Source organism: Macaca thibetana, chromosome 20 (genome assembly GCF_024542745.1).
Source record: "Macaca thibetana thibetana isolate TM-01 chromosome 20, ASM2454274v1, whole genome shotgun sequence".
NCBI lineage: Eukaryota > Metazoa > Chordata > Mammalia > Primates > Cercopithecidae > Macaca > Macaca thibetana.
This window is the reverse complement of record NC_065597.1, coordinates 24,663,862-24,683,384: the sequence shown is the minus strand read 5'-3', so window position 1 is coordinate 24,683,384 and position 19,523 is coordinate 24,663,862. Positions and strand designations below refer to the sequence as shown.

At 50.9% G+C, this 19,523-nt stretch overlaps 1 protein-coding gene across 4 annotated transcripts in view; it reads right to left on the bottom strand.

The window, feature by feature from the left end:
• Nucleotides 1–19,523, bottom strand: part of CMIP (c-Maf inducing protein) — a 266,897-nt gene that overhangs the window by 39,664 nt on the left and 207,710 nt on the right. For all 4 annotated transcript variants that reach the window (XM_050773197.1, XM_050773200.1, XM_050773198.1 and 1 more), the window contains 4 exons: nt 14,152–14,193; nt 11,013–11,075; nt 7,547–7,627; nt 1,681–1,784 (listed from right to left, as the gene is read on the bottom strand). In XM_050773197.1, coding sequence (XP_050629154.1) covers nt 1,681–1,784; nt 7,547–7,627; nt 11,013–11,075; nt 14,152–14,193 — 290 coding nt within the window. The remainder of the gene's footprint in view (nt 1–1,680; nt 1,785–7,546; nt 7,628–11,012; nt 11,076–14,151; nt 14,194–19,523) is intronic.

Sequence of the window (19,523 nt, the reverse complement as noted above, 5' to 3'; positions counted from 1 at the left end):
GGTGAGAAGCCTGCAGGAGTGAGGCCCACAGACAGGGGAAAGGGGACAAGGGAGGGCCAGGTACAGGACTGCCCGCTCTGCTAGCACCGCTTGGGGGGCTCTGAGAGCCTTTGCTGTGCAATTGGTGGCACCAGGATTTGGGTCCCGTCTGTGCCACGTGCAGGCAGCAGAAGGCAAAGCTCCTGGCTGTGCACTCCAGATCCAGGGTTCCTGGGTTCAAACCCGAGTGGCCTTGGAAACCTCCTAAACTCTCCACCCTGTTTCTGCAGCTATAAAATGAGGACAGCGGCCACCTCCTCGGGGGGTACAGTTAGGACCAGCTTTTCTAATTCACGGACAGACCTAGCAAATGGTGGCCATATGTCCTGGGACAGTCATGCTTACACCTGGTGGTTCAGGAATAATTATTCCTAACACCTCATTCTACTTTCAAACATGTCCTGCTTTGGAAGAAAAATGATGAGGGTCATTTCGGCTTAGCATACAGTCAGCAGCATAGTCAATAAGTCCTCAATAAGTGCCACTAATTATTACTTGTCATGGCTATTTTTGTGGTCCTAAGGATAATAGCTGTACCATTTCTGGGAAGTTGCCATCAAGGCTGCTGTCACTAAGAATGGCCTAACCTGACAAGATGTTGCAAACCACAGCTGGGTGGTGTCACCAGGGCTCTGGCCTGAGGGCATGTCACAAAGCCACCCTCAAACGGCTTCGTGAGTTCCAGGTGAGCATATTTAGGAAATATGTAGTTTCAGAACTTTTTTAAATGGGTTATTGTGATTTTCTTAAAAGATGAGAAGAGTCTGGGGGCAGTGGCTCACGCCTGTAATCCCAGCACTTTGGGAGGCCGAAGTAGGTGGATCTCCTGAGGTCAGGAGTTCGAGACCAGCCTGGCCAACACGGTGAAACCCTGTCTCTACTAAAAATACAAAAATTAGCCAGGCATGCTAACACGTGCCTGCAATCCCAGCTACTTGGGAGGCTGAGGCAGGAGAATTGCTTGAACCCGGGAGCCGAAGGTTGCAGTGAGCCGAGATCGAGCCACTGCACTCCAGCCTGGGTGACAGAGCGAGACTCCATCTCAAAACAAACAAAAAAGATGAGAAGAACAAGAATGATGGCAGCTTGGCCTGACACGAGACTTCTGCAGCGTTCTCTGTGTGTTGTGTCTACTAATCACTGGAGCATCGCACTAACTGGGCGATGGGTACTATGGTTCTTGTGTTACAGATGAGGAAACTGGAGCACGGAGAGAAAATTTAAAATTAAAAAAAAGCAAAAACAAGCCTCCTCCAAAAAAAAAAAAACCAAAACCAAAACACCAACCCCAAGTACCAAAAGTGAGTGAGGAGCAAGAATATTTGGCTTCCTGTGGGTTATGTTTTAGGGGTGATTGTTCAAGCACCCGTCGATGCTCTGGGACCACCAGGGGTGGGCGTGAGTCCTAAACACATGGCGCCCACAGCCCGAGGGGTCGTGGGACCTGAGGAAACAGTAGTGTTGCTGAGGTCCACCGCCGTTTTCTGAGCTCCTATCGGGCACCGTGCAGTGGGCTAGGGGCTTCCTCATAGAGGGAGTCTTCATTTAATTACACAACAGCCCCCAGGGATATCTGAGGAAACAGGATCAGAGAAGAAAGTGGCTCCGAGGCTAAAGAGGGGCGTCGCGCTGAAGACCCACCTCTGAATGAACTTCTTCACCACTTCCATCCCCGCGTTGAGCTCGTTCAAGGCAAGGATGTACTCCTGAGTAAACAGCCTCAGTCGCGGGCACTTCCCAAAGTCCTGCAGAGAGAGCAGAGGACAGGAGTCAGGGGATGGTGCCAGGCAGGGCAGGAGCCCAGGGCAGCCATGACACCGGAAGGAAGGGCAGGACCCGGCTCTGCCTGGAGCTGTCGATGGGGAAGGCAATGGGGAAACGCCAACCCTCTCGAAAGGACAGGTGGCGTCTACTTCAAAGAACGGCACCGTGACACCTGCACTTCCGCTCTGAAGGACCATCTGATGAGCAGGTGCTTTTGGCTGTAGAGAAAGCCACCCTCAAAACGCACGTGCGGGACAAATGAGATGAGAAAGACAAAAGAGAGCCAGAAAGGCTGGGGAGACAAGAGAGGGTGCTTCTGACGGGGATGTGGAGTGTGGAAGGAGGTGTGTGAGACGTGGGTGTGAAAGGAGGTGAGTGTGAGGTGGGTGTGGAAGGAGGTGAGTGTGAGGTGGGTGTGGAAGGAGGAGAGCATGAGGTGGGTGTGGAAGGAGGAGAGAGGTGGGTGTGGAAGGTGAGTGTGAGGTGGGTGTGGAAGGAGGTGAGAGAGGTGGATGTGGAAGGAGGTCAGTGTGACAGGGGTGTGGAGGTGAGTGTGAGGTGGATGTGGAAGGAGGTGAGTGTGATATGTGGGTGTGGAGGTGTGATAGGTGGGTATGGAGGTGTGAGGTGGATGTGGAAGGAGGTGAGTGTGATATGTGGGTGTGGAGGTGTGATAGGTGGGTATGGAGGTGTGAGGTGGATGTGGAAGGAGGTGAGTGTGATATGTGGGTGTGGAGGTGTGATAGGTGGGTATGGAGGTGTGAGGTGGATGTGGAAGGAGGTGAGTGTGATATGTGGGTGTGGAGGTGTGATAGGTGGGTATGGAGGTGTGAGGTGGATGTGGAAGGAGGTGAGAGAGGTGTGTGTGGAGGTGTGAGGTGGATGTGGAAGGAGGTGAGTGTGAGAGGTGGGTGTGGAAGGTGAGAGGTGGCTGTGGAAGGAGGTGAGAGAGGTGGGTGTACAAGGAGGAGAGTGTGAGAGCTGGGTGTGGAGGTGTGAGGTGGATGTGGAAGGAGGCAAGTGTGAGAGGTGGGTGTGGAAGGTGAGAGGTGAGTGTGGAAGGAGGTGAGAGAGGTGGGTGTAGAAGGAGGAGAGTGTGAGAGGTGGGTGTGGAAGTGTGAGGTGGGTGTGGAAGTGTGAGGTGGGTGTGGAAGGTGTGTGTGAGGTGGGTGTGGAAGGTGTGTGTGAGGTGGGTGTGGAAGGAGGAGAGTGTGAGGTGGGTGTGGAAGGAGGCGAGTGTGAGAGGTGGGTGTGGAAGGTGAGACGTGAGTGTGGAAGGAGGTGAGAGAGGTGGGTGTAGAAGGACGAGAGTGTGAGAGGTGGGTGTGGAAGTGTGAGGTGGGTGTGGAAGTGTGAGGTGGGTGTGGAAGGTGAGAGGTGGGTGTGGAAGGAGAGTGTGAGGTGGGTGTGGAAGTGTGAGGTGGGTGTGGAAGGCAGTGAGTGAGAGAGGTGGGTGTGAATGGATGTGTGTTTGTGAGAGGCTGGTGTAGACAGAGGCATGCATGTGCAATGAGGAGCCTAGGCGCGTGTGCATGCACCAGGCATTAGTGGCAGGAGAGGCACTGGCATGTGTCACTATCATGAGGGGACAGGGCGACGGCCCTGGTGGGAGGCCCCATCTGTGCCACACTAGGGAAAGCAGTGCCTGCGCGTCTCCATCCACCAGCCCCCCGGAACTAAAGGGTCCACTGTGGCGCTCTGTCGAGGGGCCAGGTCAAGGACACAGGGACCCTACCCGTGCCGGCCGAGGGCCATAACTGGTGGCTGCTGTGCTCGGCCTCTTCCAGGTGTCAGGAAGACAGGGGCCACGCCACAGCGAGCTCTGCCAGGAGGCAGGAAGGCGGCACCCAGCCCAGTGGCGGGCTTGGGGCTTGCCAGGAGCAGAGGAGAGAGGCATGGGCTGGACAGGGGCCTGTGAATCTGGCTGCCACATTCATTTCCAGAGTTGTGGCTAGGGCTGGGGAGGTGCTGGGACTGCCAGCCCCTCGGGCTGTGTCCGGCCAGTCAGGAGCGGCACGGCCCTGCCCAGACCCTCCATAAAAGTGATGTGGCTGACCAGCAAGACACGGAGGGGAGCCTAGAGTCTCCAGACCTGTCCCTCTGTACCCATCTCAGTGGAACCTGTTTTTTAAAGAGAGCAGCCTGAATCAGGACTCTAAGCTGTAGAAAAGAAGTAGAGACCCCTTCAGGTCTAACTGACCCCGAAGCTGGCATGAAAGCTCTGAGTGGAACCCGTTCCTATCATGCCCTCCCGCGAGCTCCCAGGAGAGTTTCTAGAGCCACTGGAGGCTTCTTCACGTGGAGTCAAAGGGGCTGAACTGGGTCCTCAAGAGACAGTGGAGAGAGCCTTCACTCACCTGTCCCGCTACATAAAGAGGGAAGCAGAGACCCGGAGCCAGTTCATCTGCCTCACAAGTATTTCATCTGGCTTTGGGCTGCCACGCCCGTCTCTGGGCCTCACGGTCCCCACTATGGAATGAGGGTCCACAGAAGCGATCTCTAGCCCCTTCCACCATTAGGGTTTTATGATTCTATGAACTGCTTCAACAGAGACTTAGGTAACTGTCATCTTAACTACTGGAGTTTTGAATAATCAAGGTCATTTCCATGGAAATAAACATTCAGCAGCCTCTGAAAAATATAATCCCCTTGGAAAACTGGAGGTCAGATTACCTGGTGGTCCACTGGGGACCACAGCCATGTCTTCTTGCCTCCTTTGCCACAAGAACACCCCGAGGGGCATGGGGGCACAGAGACACATGGCCGTTCTTCACAACGCAGTTTGGCGCTTTATTTGGATTGAATCTCCAGAGGAACATACTAAAGAACTGCTTCCTTTTGTTTCTACTTTTTATCTCGGTCTAGCAAGGAACGTTCTTTGAGACTCTCAAAGCTTCAGTTTGCTCATCCATGAAATGGGGCACATAACATATTTGCAAGAGATACACTCGGAACGGGGGAGCCCCCAAATCCCACAACAGCACTGTGGCTATGTTCCCCCGTTTCCTAAATATCTGAGAGCCTCCTTAAGGAAAAACACTGTATTTGGGGTGAAGAGAAGTCACTGTTCATGCTACCCCAACAGGCTCATGGCTTATGCTCCTTAGCCAGAGACCTGACCCCCACACCAGCTGAGAGCGCCAGCTCCAGAACGGTGCTGCTGACCCATGGCCACTCATTAAGCATCAGGGAGCATTCAATGAGTGAATGTCAAAGCTCTATCTCGCCCACCGCCTGTGTTGTCAGAATTCCACGAGATCAGGTCTTCCCGTGCCTGGCATGGCCATAATCACTGTTTAATACAGTCTGTTCTTCTACACGAGGGGCGGATCCTCCTCGGTTCTCCCTGCAGTTTTCCTCTGACGCCACCACTCATGGTGTGTAATTAGTAGGCGCCAAGAACAAGGTGGGATCTGGGTGTGTTAAAGCATCCCCAGACACCTGGGATCACTTAGGGGGTACTCGTTACAAATGAGGTGAGGACTCATGGCTGAGGGTCCCTACTCTCTGCCAGACCGCCACAGATACTATAAATTCTGGGTCTGCCGAGAGTTGTTCTGATTTTTATAGAGAAAATTATTACATGGTCAACACTCCAGGCCCATAAAACTAACCAAATACAAGAGAGGCGTTGTATGGTGAAGCCCTGAGAGGCTGTCTGAATTCTGAATTTTTTCCCTTTGAAGTCAGATGTCCCCAAGGAACCCTTATGAAATGGTTTATTGACTAACATGGAATATGCAAAAATGTTTATGTGCCTCAAGAGGCATTCCCCTGCCAAGTATGTCCTGGGGGTATGGCTCTGCCATTGACAAGTTAAGGTCCTTTGCAAGAAAACCTGAAGAACCTTTGCTCTGAACTCCAACATGGCACGGCCCTCCCCATACACTACACCCGCAGTGATTTTAAAGTTAACGAGTAGGGCCCCTTTCCTCCCAGGTGGCCAAAGCCAGAAAGATCTCCCCCTTGAAACTATGAGCACCCAAATTAAGGCAGAAACCCCTTCCTATCCCCCAGTGGGAAGTCTCCTTGTCCTGGAGAAAGAACTGCACAGGGTGTCCCTCTCCCCTGTGTTCTGAAAACAAGAAATGAATTTACCCCAAATCTAGGAGGGGCTCAGAAATCAGCAACAATTCAATTATGGTTTGCAATCGCTGAGGGTAGAGAATGGTACATAGTGTTCATTATGGTACTAACACGATTCAGTTGGTAGTGGTGGCCTGGAAAGCAGGCGGGGAAACAGTCTGATGCTATCTCTGGCTCTACAGGAAGAGTGCTGTAATTGATTAATGATGTCTGCCATGAGTATGGAAGGGGTAGAGGAGCACATGTATCATGCACTTCCACTCCTGACTGGGGAAGGGGCTGTAGGTGATACAGTATTCTTCAGGGCTATGATGTGGAGACAGGCAAGCTACATCACAAGCGAAATGATTTGTGATTACCCTTTTTCAGTTGTTTTCACACGCTCCAGGAGGCTCTAAAGTCTAAGGTGGTGGCTGGCTCAGTACAACATGTGACTAGGAACCCTGGCCTCAGGCTGTCTGCTCCTTAGCTCCCCCCAGGAGCACCCACAGCTGCTCATCAGACCCTGCCTTTCCTGTCCTGCCTTTCTGGGTCCCAGATTCCTCCTGTGCACAGATGTCATGGGAAGGGCACGAGGGTTAATGACACAATACACTCAAAGAGCGTCACACTCTTGACTCTAAGAAAGTGTTCAATAAACATCTGCAGAAAGATGTTATTCTTATTCCTACCTGTGGCCCCTGTGGCCACTTAGTGGACCTAGCTAAGCCTCAGTTTCCTTGTGTCGTACAGGGCAAATAATGGCATTTGCTGCTGTCCCTGGAATGATGAGGGAACACCAAGGGGCCACACAGATTACAAGCACCCCACCCACTGTAAGTGTGCAAGTAAACCTTGCCTTTGTATTTAAAAAAAAAAAAAATTAAAGGCCATGCTTTATTCAGATTTCCTCAGTTTTGCCTTCATGTCCCTCTTCGATTCTGGGACTCCATGGAGGGCCCCAAATGACATTTAGTCGTCATGCCCCGTAGACTCCTCTGAGCTGTGACAGTTTCCTAGAATCTCCTTGTTTTTGATGACCTTGACCGTGGGGAGGATTGGCCAGGTACTTTGTAGATTGTCCCGTTCTTGGGATTTGTCTGATGTTTTTCTCATGATTGCAATGGGGTGATGGGTTACTGGGAGGAAGACCATAGAGGTCAAATGTAGTTTTTATACATCATATCAAGGAGAAATTCTGTCAAATTGGCTTATTGTTGTTGATGTTGACCTTGATCATCTGACTGAGTCTGGGTGTGTCTGTTTTCTCCACTGCAAGGCGACTCTTGCCCCCTTCCATATAGTGCTCTCTGGAAGGACCTCGCTGTGCACAGCCCACACTAAAGGAGTGAGAAGTTATGCTCTGGGTCCTTGAGGGCAAGGCATCTACAGACATTATTTGGGCCTATTCTCCCTGGGAGGCTTTCCTCTTCTCCTCCAGCCACGGTCTTTTCGTAATTCTTATGTACTGCGAAAAGATTCTTCCTGTTGCCATAATGGAGGACAAGCTGTACAAAACCCCCAAAACTCCTTAACCAGAATCTCAACCCCAGTTCCTGGCTGTCAGGCTGGGCCAATCCTATCCCCCAAACCTGTGCCAACACAAAAGGCCAGGTAGGTGCACGGGGCCTCATGCACTGGGCGCTGGGGTCTGGGTGTTGGGGCAGGGGGAACTCACCATGTTATGCTTGAGGATTCGCTGCACCACAGGGGTGAACACCTCGATGACTACCATGGACCGGGGCCGCTCTCTGCAGTGCTGGGGAGAGAGTAGGGTACAGTTACCGTGGGCCTAAGAATGTTCCGACCACAGCCCAGGGCTGCTAGCAGGGCTAGAGACAGTGAGCCCAGCTGTGGGAGCCTGGGTTCCCTTGATGAACACCGTTGCACCGTTTTCTAAAAATGAGATTATTTTGGAGGGGGGGCCAGCTCTAGGTTCAGAGCGGAATGGAGAGGAAGGTAGAGAGCTTTCCCAGACACCCCCTCCTCCGGCATGCTATCACTGCACACGTTCCTATTAAGGATGGGGTGGGGGTGTTCCAGGCCCAGAAACGTACCCTGGGCACTCAGGCCAGCGGGCATGTGGGGCACTGGAAAAAGAATCCTGGTGGAGAGACAGGGCCCAAGAGGACAACACAATCCTGTTTCCCTTTCCTGTCCCCTGATGCACACACAGAGGACTCCCTGGGCAGGGGGTAAAGTGCACCACGGTCCCCTTTCCTCCCAGGTGCCTGCGTTTCCACCTCACAAGCTGGTCTCATTGGTGGACACAGCCCACGCCTCCCCAAAGGACCGTGCAGTGTAACAAATGTAGCACGTACACCCTGTGGGGTATTTGTTACAATGGATAACCCCACACTGACACATCATTGTTACGCAGAGTCCACAGGTGACTTTAGGGTTCACTCTTGGTGCTGTGCGTTCTGGGTGTTTAGACAAATGTCTGATGTCCTGGAGCCACCATTGTAATATCATAGGAAGTCGTTTCACTCCCTAAAAATCCTCTGTCCTCAGCCAATTCATCCTTCCCTCTCCCCAACCCCTGGCAACCGCCAATCTTTTTACTGTCTGTATAATTTTGCTTTTCCCAGAATGTCCTGTAGTTGGAATCATGCAGTGTGCAGCCTCTTCAGATGGGCTCCTCTCACTTACTCACATGCATGTAAAATTCCCCCTTTCTCTTCGTGGTCTACTAGCTTGTTTATTTTTAGCTGAGTAACACTCCATTGTCTGGGCATTCCACAGTTCATTTACCCATTCACCCACTGGAAGGCATCTTGGGTGCTTCCAGGTTCTCGCAGTCATGAATACAGCTGCTGTAACATCTACATGTAGATGTTTGTGTGGACAGGTGTGTTGAACTCATTTGAGGAAATACCTAGGAGTGCCATAGCCTTAAAAGTTTTTTCTTTTTTTGGAGTTAAAAAGGTAGATGAGATGAGAGCTTTTGTTTGCTTTTTGTTTGATTTTGACCTTAAAGCTTGAGACTGTTTCAGATGGTACACATAGGCGTCCTGACATGGTCCTTATTTAACATATAATGAGACTTTTGTAAAGCTAAGGTTCTGCATGTGTGGTCTGAAAGACCTTGGAAATTGGGTATGATAATACCAGGGCTTTGGCATCTGAACACCAGGGTGTTGAAAATTCTGTGACTCTTCAGTTGGTGGCTTTAGCACTCGGGTGGCAGTCTGCAGGCCCAATTCATCACCAGCGTGGCGTTTTGTTTTTCAGATTGGAAAGGAAGCCCTTCACAGGCTGTGCAGACAAGGCCCGGCCCCTCCCTCGTGTCCTGCACACATTTATCAACCACCCGGCCCCTGGATGAGGATGCTGGACCTGGGGTAAGAGAAATCAGGGCTCCCCTGAGAAAGCAAGATGAATAAACTTTCCTCAGATCTCGGAATTTGGCAGGAGGTTGGCAGAGCAGACGCAGCGCGGGAGGCTTTGGTCCCCTCAAGCTCTCCTCTCTGGGCTCCAACTCCCAGAGGGAAAACAGCCAAAGCAGCATCCCACGTGGCTGGGACCCCCCCTCCAAAAGGCAGACGGCCCTCTTTGAAACACCCACACGGGATTATAGCAAAGAATGCCAAAAAGGATAACTTTTTCTACCTCACCCTTTTCCAAACTGTGCTACCAGGAACGCTGAGGTAAGAAACACAGTGAGACAAGTGAAGCCTCAGGTAGGAAACACAGTGAGGCAAGTGTATCTTGTTCTACAACAAATATCCAGTGTTCTAGAACCAGAGTTTAGAATCATGAGATCTGGGAGAATTCCTAAGCTTGAGAGGCAAGCATGGGGCAGGTTTGGGTTAAACTGGACAGGAGATGGAGGAGGTGACCTTCGGTGACAGGCAGAGGAGCAGCTAGCTGTTCTCTCAGGATACTGGGTTATTTAACTCCACTCTGCTGGGGCATGATACCCATGAGGCCCAGGGGCAGAGAAGGCCCTCGTGTGCCCCGAGGAGCCCGGGGCCTGTGTGTATCCACACCTGTACACACACACACACGCTCGTGGGCATTCACTCCTTGAGCCCGAGGGCACACATTGCACATGCCGATATTAAGGATAGGGGTAGAGGTTGTTCCAGGCCCTGACAAGTACCCTGGGCACTCAGACCAGCAGGTGTGTGGGTCACTAGAAAAGGAATCCTGATAGGGAGGCAGACTCCAGGAGGACAACAGAATCTTGTCTCCCTTTCAAAGCTCCTATCCCCTGACACACACACCCGGGGGCGGGCAAGGGAAATCAAGAGCACCACAGTCCCATTTCCTCCCAGGGGCCTGCTGTTCCACCCCACAGGCGGGTCCCACTGCTGTACACAGCCCACACCTCTCCAAAGGACAGCGGGTGACCTTGGCAGGAGGCAGGTAATGGGAGCGTGGAGGGATGAGGACCAGCTGAGCAGGGCAGCAGGGGTATGACAGGGGAGCGCTGAGAACATGTCTTTCCAACGACATACAATTATTACACTAAAAAAAACCACACACAGCAAAGAACAAAACAGGTTTGTGTGCTGGTTCGGCCTGAGCCGAGAAGATGTGCTCTGGGAATGAGAAATGTCTGCTCCCTGATGTGCCCCGGGCATGTCCTATGTGAAGCCCACTGCAAGGCTGGTGCCGGGTGCCTGACAGTGGATGCCCTGCTCCACGGCTCCTCTAAGCTAACCTGGAGCACCATGCTGCCTCCCATGTTCAGGGAAAGCCCCACAGCCGCACCCCACCGTGGGCCAGCCACTGCGCAGAGGAACCTTGGCTAATAATAACCCAGCTCTGACGTCAGGAGCCCAGGAAATCTGCAGCAACCTGTCTCCCAGGACAGCCGGGAAGTGATTCCAAGAAAAAGCAAGATGTTCCCCCTCTGACTGTTTGTCACCTGTCTGGCAGAGAGGTGGGTGTAACCCTAAGGATGGGTACCTGGCGCAGAGAGGTGGGTGTAACCCTAAGGATGGGTACCTGGCGCAGAGAGGTGGGTGTAACCCTAAGGATGGGTGCCTGGCATGCCCTCCGCCTGTGTCTGGGACCATGGCCCAAGACTGTGGGGCCCAGGTTTTCGGCCTTTCTGTGCAAACCCGATCCCCAGTGTGCACACACCGAGGGAGGTAGCCCCCTGCAGCCAGAGCCCCAGCTCAGCAATCCCGTACCTTGCAAAAGAATTCACAGAGATCTGGTGGTGGGTGGTTGTTTTCCAGCAAAGGAGCGATTGCCTGAAACACAACAAACAAGGATCAGGAACTGTGGGGTAGACAGCCACGAAAAGACTTCAAACAATCTCCAGGCCATATTGTGAAGAGAGAAAAATAAATCCAGGGCGACACACCGTGCATCACATCATTCATATTAAAAGCAAAAAAATAAATAAAAATAAAAAACCCAAAACCCAAAAAATCCACAACCATATCTGTCTGTGTGGGTTTGTCACCACCTGAAAACAAGATGTTACTGAAGAGGGCACTGGGATGGGATGACATCCTCCTTTCCTGATGAAAACAGACTCATACTCATGAAATACTTGCAAAATTGGCCAGGCACAGTGGCTCACGCCTGTAATCCCAGTACTTTGGGAGGCCAAGGCGGTAGATCACTTGAGGTCAGGAATTCAAGACCAGCCTGACCAACATGGTGAAACTCCGTCTCTACCAAAAATACAAAAATTAGCCGGGCATGGTGGCGCACCCCTGTAATCCCAGCTACTCAGGAGGTTGAGGCAGGAGAATCACTTGAACTCAGGAGGTGGCGTTGCAGTGAGCCGAGATCGCATCACTGCACTCTAGCCTGGGCGACAGAGAGACTCTGTCTCAAAAAAAAAAAAAAAAAAAAAAAAAAAAAAAAAGAAAGAAAGAAAAGAAAAACTTGCAAAATGATATTTTAAATAAAATTAAAAGTTCTATCACAGCTAGTATGGCTGGGGTCGGGGTCTGAACTTGATTCTAAACTTGAACCTAGATTCAGCTTTAAGCCCACGTTCTTCACCACCATGGTGAGAGCCTTCCATAGTGAGCCGGATCACAGCTGGGGTTTGGACTCCTGGTCCAAGACCAACAACAGTTACTATTGCCTGGCCAATGGAATGAATAAAACCAACTCAAGCTATGGTAGAAAAATGAGTGCATAAAAAAACTACCAAGCACATGGGAGAAGACTAATTGCCAGTAGGGCAAATAAGAGGATGTAACTGTTGGAATGAAAGGAGGCTCCAGAAGTCGTCACAATAATGACAACAGCAATAGTAATAAAAGAATGCTGGAAGGGGAGGCTGTAAAACGCAGGGGTGAGGGTCAGACCCTCAGATCAAATTCTTTCCCGTTCTCAGGCATTCCTGCTGAGCCGGGAAGCTCAACCCGACCCAACTAAGGGTTCAGTTCAGCCATATTAGCTGGATAAATGCAGCCTGGATTTCTCGGATCAAAATTTCTTTCCCAGGATTGTCCTGAATGCAAGCCCTTGTCCTCCATCCAGGGCTTCCAGGCACCCAGTGGGACCCACAGGTGTTGCTGGCAGGGAGAGGAAGCAGTACCTCCTTCTGGTTCTGCAGCAGCCCATCTTACCACTTTGCCTTTGCACATGGAAGTCCCCCTGCCTGGAACGCCTTCCCCAGCTTGCTCCGTTTACCTGACATTTTCCTATCTCTCCTTTAAGATTCAGCTTGGTCACCTCCTCCTGGAAGTCCTCCATCATCATCCTCCCAGTACCCTCCCTGACACAGGTTAAGTACCTATCCTCTGCACCCCCACTAACACCCAGAACAAACCTCAGCCCTTGGCTATGTTATTTTTGTATTATCTGTTGACCCGCCAGGTTCTCTCAGCATACATTCAATCCTCAATGCCGGCCTCATGTCTCGTCCAGCTCTCTATCTGTGGGACAGAGTTAGTGTCTGGCACATAGTTAAACTCACATGCTCAGCAAAGTACGTTAAATGAATGGATGAATTGATACTATGCTGGAAAAAGGTGGTGGTGAGTGACTGGGGGTGCCCAGGTTGACGTGTTCTCCTGTTCTGGCAAGAGAAGGCAAGGGATAGTCAGGGTGAGAGCATGGAGAAAACCTCTATACTGTTAGCAAACACCCACTGGGGGCCGACTATGTGCCAGACACTGGAGGTGACAGCAAAGGCAGAAGCTGCTGCCTTGACTCTCTACAATCAAAGGCCTGAGGTCCACCTCATTTTGTGCATACCATAACCAGCCTGGCTTGCCAGGGCCGACTGAGTGGGTCCCTTAAGGCCTCGATTCGGCTAAAGAAGTCTGAGGGGCCTAGTGACTGATGCTGCTCTTCTTCTGTACCTTGCACCCAGGAGACATCCCAGGCCGCTTAGTTCCAAGGTCCCCTCCTGGGCACAAAAGGCTCTGCCTCTTGCTTCTATTTCATCTCCCATCCGCCTGCTTCTCATTTCCTTATGCTTTATGCTCCAGAAATGCTGAAGCTTCCAGAACGCACCACGTTGCTTTAAATCTTTGTGCCCTTGCACATTGTTTCTTCTCTCTGGGATGTTTTTATCCTGTTTTGCCACCTGGAAAACTCCTATTGATCCTTCAAAACCCAGCTCAGATATCACTACCTCCAGGAAGCTCTCTGGCTCCTTTCCCAGGGGAGTTTATCACTCTACTTACTCTCTGCACTCAATGTCTCTGTGTTTTGCGGTGATCACTTTTGTCTTCTTACAATAGATGATGAACTCCTTGGGGACTAGGTTATCTGAATTCAAATACACAGCACGGTGCTGACCATCTAGCAGGTGCGATTTCATTGCTTTCTTCTCTCAAGTGAGAGTTAGGTTTCGTAGCTAAAAGTCATCCAGGAAGATATTTTACCTCAAAAATGCTTACGTCATGGTAGAGTCCCAGAAAATAGCATCTCACTTTATGTATCACAGGGAATTAAATCCAAGTTCTATTTGTGGATTAATTGGCAGACATGTCCTGGGGCAAGAAAGAGGACGTTTACCTTTCAGCTAATGGGGTGATGCCTCTGAATAAATTATACGGTCTCTGCCATCTCCTGCCTTCAACTCCCTAGGCAGACTCAGGAAGGAGGAGGCAATTATGATACATTTGCTACAAACCTCAAAGACAGATAATTACACTCCCTCTCCCATCAACTGGGGCTCTGAAATGTGCAAAGGCAGAGGGAGATGCGACCAGCTTGCTAGAAAAGACAAAACGGAGCAAGGCCAGATGCTGGTGGATTACGCAGGCGCCAGAATTACCCCAAACCAGGAAAAGGGTTGTAGGCTCCAGGAGGCGGAGGTGGGTGGAGGGTGCGTGTTCGAGAGGAACTTACCACAATGATGTTTTCATGCTCCTGGGTGGTCAAGTTTGTGTTCTAAAGGATTGAAGGGAGACAGCAGGAGGAAAAGAAAACAAAAGAAAATTGAGAAAACGAGCATTTGGATTTCAAGATCCACAGTTTTAAAACATCTTCAGCGTCACAGACCAACTGTCACCATCATTTTTTCTTAATTAAACAGATCTGAACACCCTCAGAGACAAGGTCGGGAAAGGGGAAAAAGTATGGTTTCGGGGCAGGGAGAACTGAGTTCTTGTCCCTGTTTTAGGGCTTGAGTTATGTGACCTTGAGTGAGTCGAGTCTGGGGGAGACTCAGTTTCTGCTTTGGTAAACGGGGTTTCCAGTAACCTCATTAGGCTGTTGGGAGAGGATCTGGTCCTTGTCAAAGTGAAACTGCTTAGAAGCCAGAGGGCAGGTTCATAATAAGTATGTAAAGAAACAGACCTTTTAAGAGTCCTAATGCTGTGGCAGGCAGCCTTTTAGGAGTAACACGTATATGATTTCAGTGTTTCTCAAACTCAGTTCCCAAGGAACACAAAGTTCTGTGAGTGGGCCTGAGATGTTTTAGCTGAATTCAAATTCTAGCAACTGACTTGCAAAAACGTAATTAGGTTGAATGGATTATATCTGCTGAAATTTTAGGGGTCCTGTTTCCTTCCCAATCTGGACTTTTCTTAAATAATTGGTAACCGTTACAGGTTGAACATCCCTTACTGAAATGCTTGGGAACATGTGTTTTGGATTTCCATTTTTAAAAAAATTTTGGAATATCTGCATTATACTTAACCAGTTGAGCATCCTAGTCTGAGAATCCAAAACCTGAAACTCTCCAATGAGCATTTCCTTTGAGTGTCATGTTGGTACTTTGGGCCAGGAATGGTGGTTCACAACTGTAATCCCAGCACTTTGGGAGGCCAAGGAGGGTGGATTGCTCGAGGCCAGCCAGGGGTTCAAGATCAGCTGGCCAACATGGCAAAACCCCGTCTCTACAAAAAATAGAAAAATTATCTGGGCATGGTGGTGGGCACTTGTAATCCCTGCTACTCGGGAGGCCGAGGCAGAAGAAACATTTGAACCCAGAAGGCGGAGGCTGCAGTGAGTCGAGATTGTGCCACCACACTCCAGCCTGGGCGACAGAGCAAGACTGTCTCTAAAAAAGAAAGTTTTGGACTTTGGAGCTTTTCAGGTTTCAGGACTAGAGATGCTCGACCTGTGCCGTCATCTGTGAGTACGTGAACAAGGAAAGAGACGGATGTGCCATAAACAAGGAATCACGGGAAAACCCCAAGTGCTCGCCCTTCTTTCTTGCTAGTTTCATGGTGTGTTCGCTTTGCTTGTCTGTTTTGGTGGACACACAGTGGTGCCGATTCGTATTTCCTAACAGAGCCACATTGGCTGCTTGTAAAGAGACCCCTCATTTGAACAGTGTTGGCAAGATCGATTGTTCTGGTTCTAGACAGAGTCCCATGGCTCCCACCACCTAGACAGGCTTAAGGCATATGGGGGTGTCTAATGTGTTGACAGCAGCCAAGGCAAAAGAAAAGCTCGCGAGCTATGAATTGGCTTTTGCCCAATAAACTGGCTTCCCGAGGGCTGCGGGAGACCGTGAAGCCGGGTCAGCGTCTGAACAACACGAGTCTCTACAGGTCCCTATGAGACGTCCTGACCTAGGTGAGGCCAGACCCAAGACACCTAGACTCCAGGCATGTGAAAGGATGTTTTTTGGATTTGAACACCCTTTTTTCTCTAGTGGATATGAGTGGAGTTTGAGCAGCCTGTTTATGGCAGATTATTAGCTATCAGTCATTTTTCAGCCTGGGGGAGAAGCCTGGCCTTGGTCTCTCGTTATGACTGCTGATGAGCTCTCTCTGCCTCAGGCACTGTGTAAGAGCTTTGTTTTGCTCATGCCACCAATTTCTTTTGATTATGACAGGTTCTCTACTATCCCATTGACTGATCAGCTGCCTGAGACTGACGGGATGCAGTGACTAGCAGGTGCAGGGTAATATGGGGTGGAGTGAGGATATGAACCCGTCTGTCCTGACTCCAAAGTCTATATTTCCTGCCACTGAGCTATAGTGCTCCACCACCCATTCAAGAGGCACTTCCTTATTTTGGGCTGCCAAGGGCAGCTCAACACATCCATCCCTCGCCCCCACCCACACACCTTTTCAGGAAGGCTTTGGTGACCATGGACACTACTTCCTTTGTCCCAGTCACAGGGCAGCCCATGCATTCTACAGGGAGCCTTCTCTCCACCAGGGCCATTTTACACCCCCGGTAGAGCATGTCCACTAATAGCCGCTGCATTAGAGGGAACACCTGACTCTCAAGCTAAGTGGCCACTCTACATATAACTCAACAGAGGCCTGGGAGGGTGGGGACAGCCAGCTTTGCTTTGCTGGTGGACAGACAGTTCCTTCTCAGAACTCTTTTGCATCCTTAACAGTTCCCTCCACGATGCCCCTCTGCCTGCTCCCTCTTGATCCTTCCACTTTCTAGTCGGTGTGGTGATGCCTGGAACCTCTCCAGAGAAGGCCTTGCAAACAACTTCAGTAAACAGAACAGAGAAAGAACCCAGCCCCAAAACAGGGCACGGAGGTCGAAGGCAGGTGTTTGTTTTTCCAGCTACTAGCTCCAGACACCTGGCTGAGGGCGCTTACGGGGTTCAGACCACAGCCATCCTTTATGACAGTGAAAAGGTGGCCCTGTATCAAAGGCCCTTGCACGTTAGGCACAGTGCCAAGCCCTTCATGTGGATGAGAGCATCTCATCCTCCGTCCTATGAAATGGGTACTCATCTCAGACCCAATTTACAGAAAACAACTGGGCACAGAGAGGCCTAGCAACTTGTCCAAGGTCACTCAGCTACTGAGCGCAGGACAAGGTCCTTCCGACCCCACAACACGCACTCTTAATCTACACGGTCACATACTTGCCAAAAAGTCTCTACCAACCCAGGTTTAGGACACATTTATGTGCAGGGGCATAAGCTTCACCATTGGGCAGACCCGGGTGAGGGTCCTGGCCTAACACTTATCTGAATGGCCCCGTGTAAGCTACTTAACCTCTCGGCACCCCGGTTACTCCTCTATAGTATTTTAATACTTACCTTGCAGGGTCCTTGAGAGAAACTGGGGAGGTCTAAGGGTCATCAAACTAACCACTGCAGAGTATGCATGAGTGGATGCTGGGTCAGGCAGCCTGGGCTGGAGTCCCAGCTCTGTCCCTCATGAAATGTCAGCTCTCTTCAGTAACGTAGGGTGAGTAATGCTGACTCCTTGCCTGACACAGTAGCTTCAAAGCACATGGAAACTTCTTCCATTTTCCTACTTTAAATATCTTTATTCCTCCATCCTAGCACTTAGGGGTCAGCTGCCTTTGAGATTTTTACTTTGAAGCACCCTCAGCCAGGTGTCTGGAGCTAGGTGTGGTGGCTCAAGCCTATAATCCCAGCACTTTGGGAGGCCAAGGTGAGAGGATCGCTTGAGCCCAGGAGTATGAGACCAACCTGGGCAACACAGTGAGAACCCATTGGTAATTAAAAAAAAAAAAAAAAAAAAAAAAAAAAAAAGCCCAAGGAGGGATGTGAAGGCCAACAGGCATGCGGTCACCTGAAGCACATCTGAGAGGGGAAAAAAATCTTGCCCAAGGCAGGCAACATGGCACGTCTGCTGCCCTCATCACTGCCCTGATTTAAATAGGGTGTGGTGGTGGTCGAGCCTGGTGGGGCTGAAGTGGTGGCCAAGTTGGTCTCAAAAGCACTTGGCAACTCTAAGGTGGAGCTTCTAGCTCCATTACAAACTTGCCATGTGAGTTGAGTAGGTCACTCAGTATCACTGGGCCTCAGTTTCCTCATCTGCAAAGTGAAGACAGAAAGGACCACCTTTCAGAGAGAATGAGTTTTAAAAGAGAAGCTGTCTCACTTTGGGAGGCCAAGGCAGATGGATCATTTGAGGTCAGGAGTTCAAGACCAGCCTGGTCAACATGGTGAAACCTTGTCGCTACTAAAAATACAAAAAATTAGCTGGGTATGGTGGCACACGCCTGTAATCTCAGCTACTTGGGAGGCTGTGGCAGAAGAACTGCTTGAACCCAGGAGGCGGAGGGTGCAGTGAGCTGTCACACCACTGCACTCCAGCTTGGGTGGCACCCGGCACCTGCCCGGCTTACTACAGGTGAGCAGGGACTCCTTCTCCAGATGAGAAGTCTGCAGTTAGGGCTGGACATCTGGCACCCGGCCTCAGAATTCCAGCCACTCTGTGATTCATTTCCCAGCCTGGGTTTTCACTCCTCTTGGAACGATGCTGGTCTCCCAAGTGAGGACACCACCTCTGACCTCTGTCTCTCTGCCTGAGACTGTCACTGCCACCTACTTTCTACCTCCCACGCCGCCTCCTCCCAGAATGAGGGGCCTTCTCTACTCCGCAGACACAGAGGGCTGGTGACAGGCTCCTGTCCCAGGGCAGTGGCCAGAGAGGGGAGGGCTCCAGGAAGCCGGGCACTTGCATGGGAGCTTGATGGGGGTGACTCAGGAACCGGGGGTGCCACTGTCAGGGGAGGGGGACAGAAGCATCACTCTGGTGGCCGTGCACAGTTTAAATCAGGAGTCATCAACTCCAGTGTTCCCAGAGGGCCAGGTGAGCAAATAAACGAGAGCAGTATTAATATTTGTAAAGCACCTAGAATAGCATCTGAAACAGAGACAACAGAAAGCAGCACATTTCCGAAGCGCCTTCTGCCTAACCAGCAGCGGGACAGACTCGCTGATGAGTTTTATTGTTCACTGCCTGTCTCCCCTGCCGGGACACAAGCTCCAGGGGGGTAGGGGCTTGTCTTTGCTTGAATTCCCAGATGGTGCCTGGCACAAAGTACACATTCAACATGCGGGGAGGCCAGCAAAGCAGATGGCACAGGAAGCCCAGCCGACAGGTAGCACCAGGTAGCGCCAGCTGCAAACCGCGGCTGGATTTTCTGATTGTTTTTAAAGAGAACCTGGAAATTCTCAGTGTATTGTGAAATATCCTAATTTTTAAAATGGTGTTTAAATTAAACAAAGCACATCTACAGGCTTTGTGGGGTGACGAGGGCAGAAAGCTAAGTCCCCCTGGACCCGTGAAGCTCATGTGGGCCACTGCTGGGGGAAGAGAGAGATGGAGCTGGGACTACCGGCCCCCACTGTACGGGGCAACACCTCCTCTTCCGTGCTACAATCCCCAGACAGCACAGCTGGAAGCAGCTGGGGCAAGCCTCCCTCACCAACTCCCACACATGGCTGGGTGGGCAACTGCTCACCTCCCTCGGCAGCAGTGTGACAACACAGCCCACATGGAGCTCTGCCTGCGCGTGCTGCTTGGCGGGGAGCC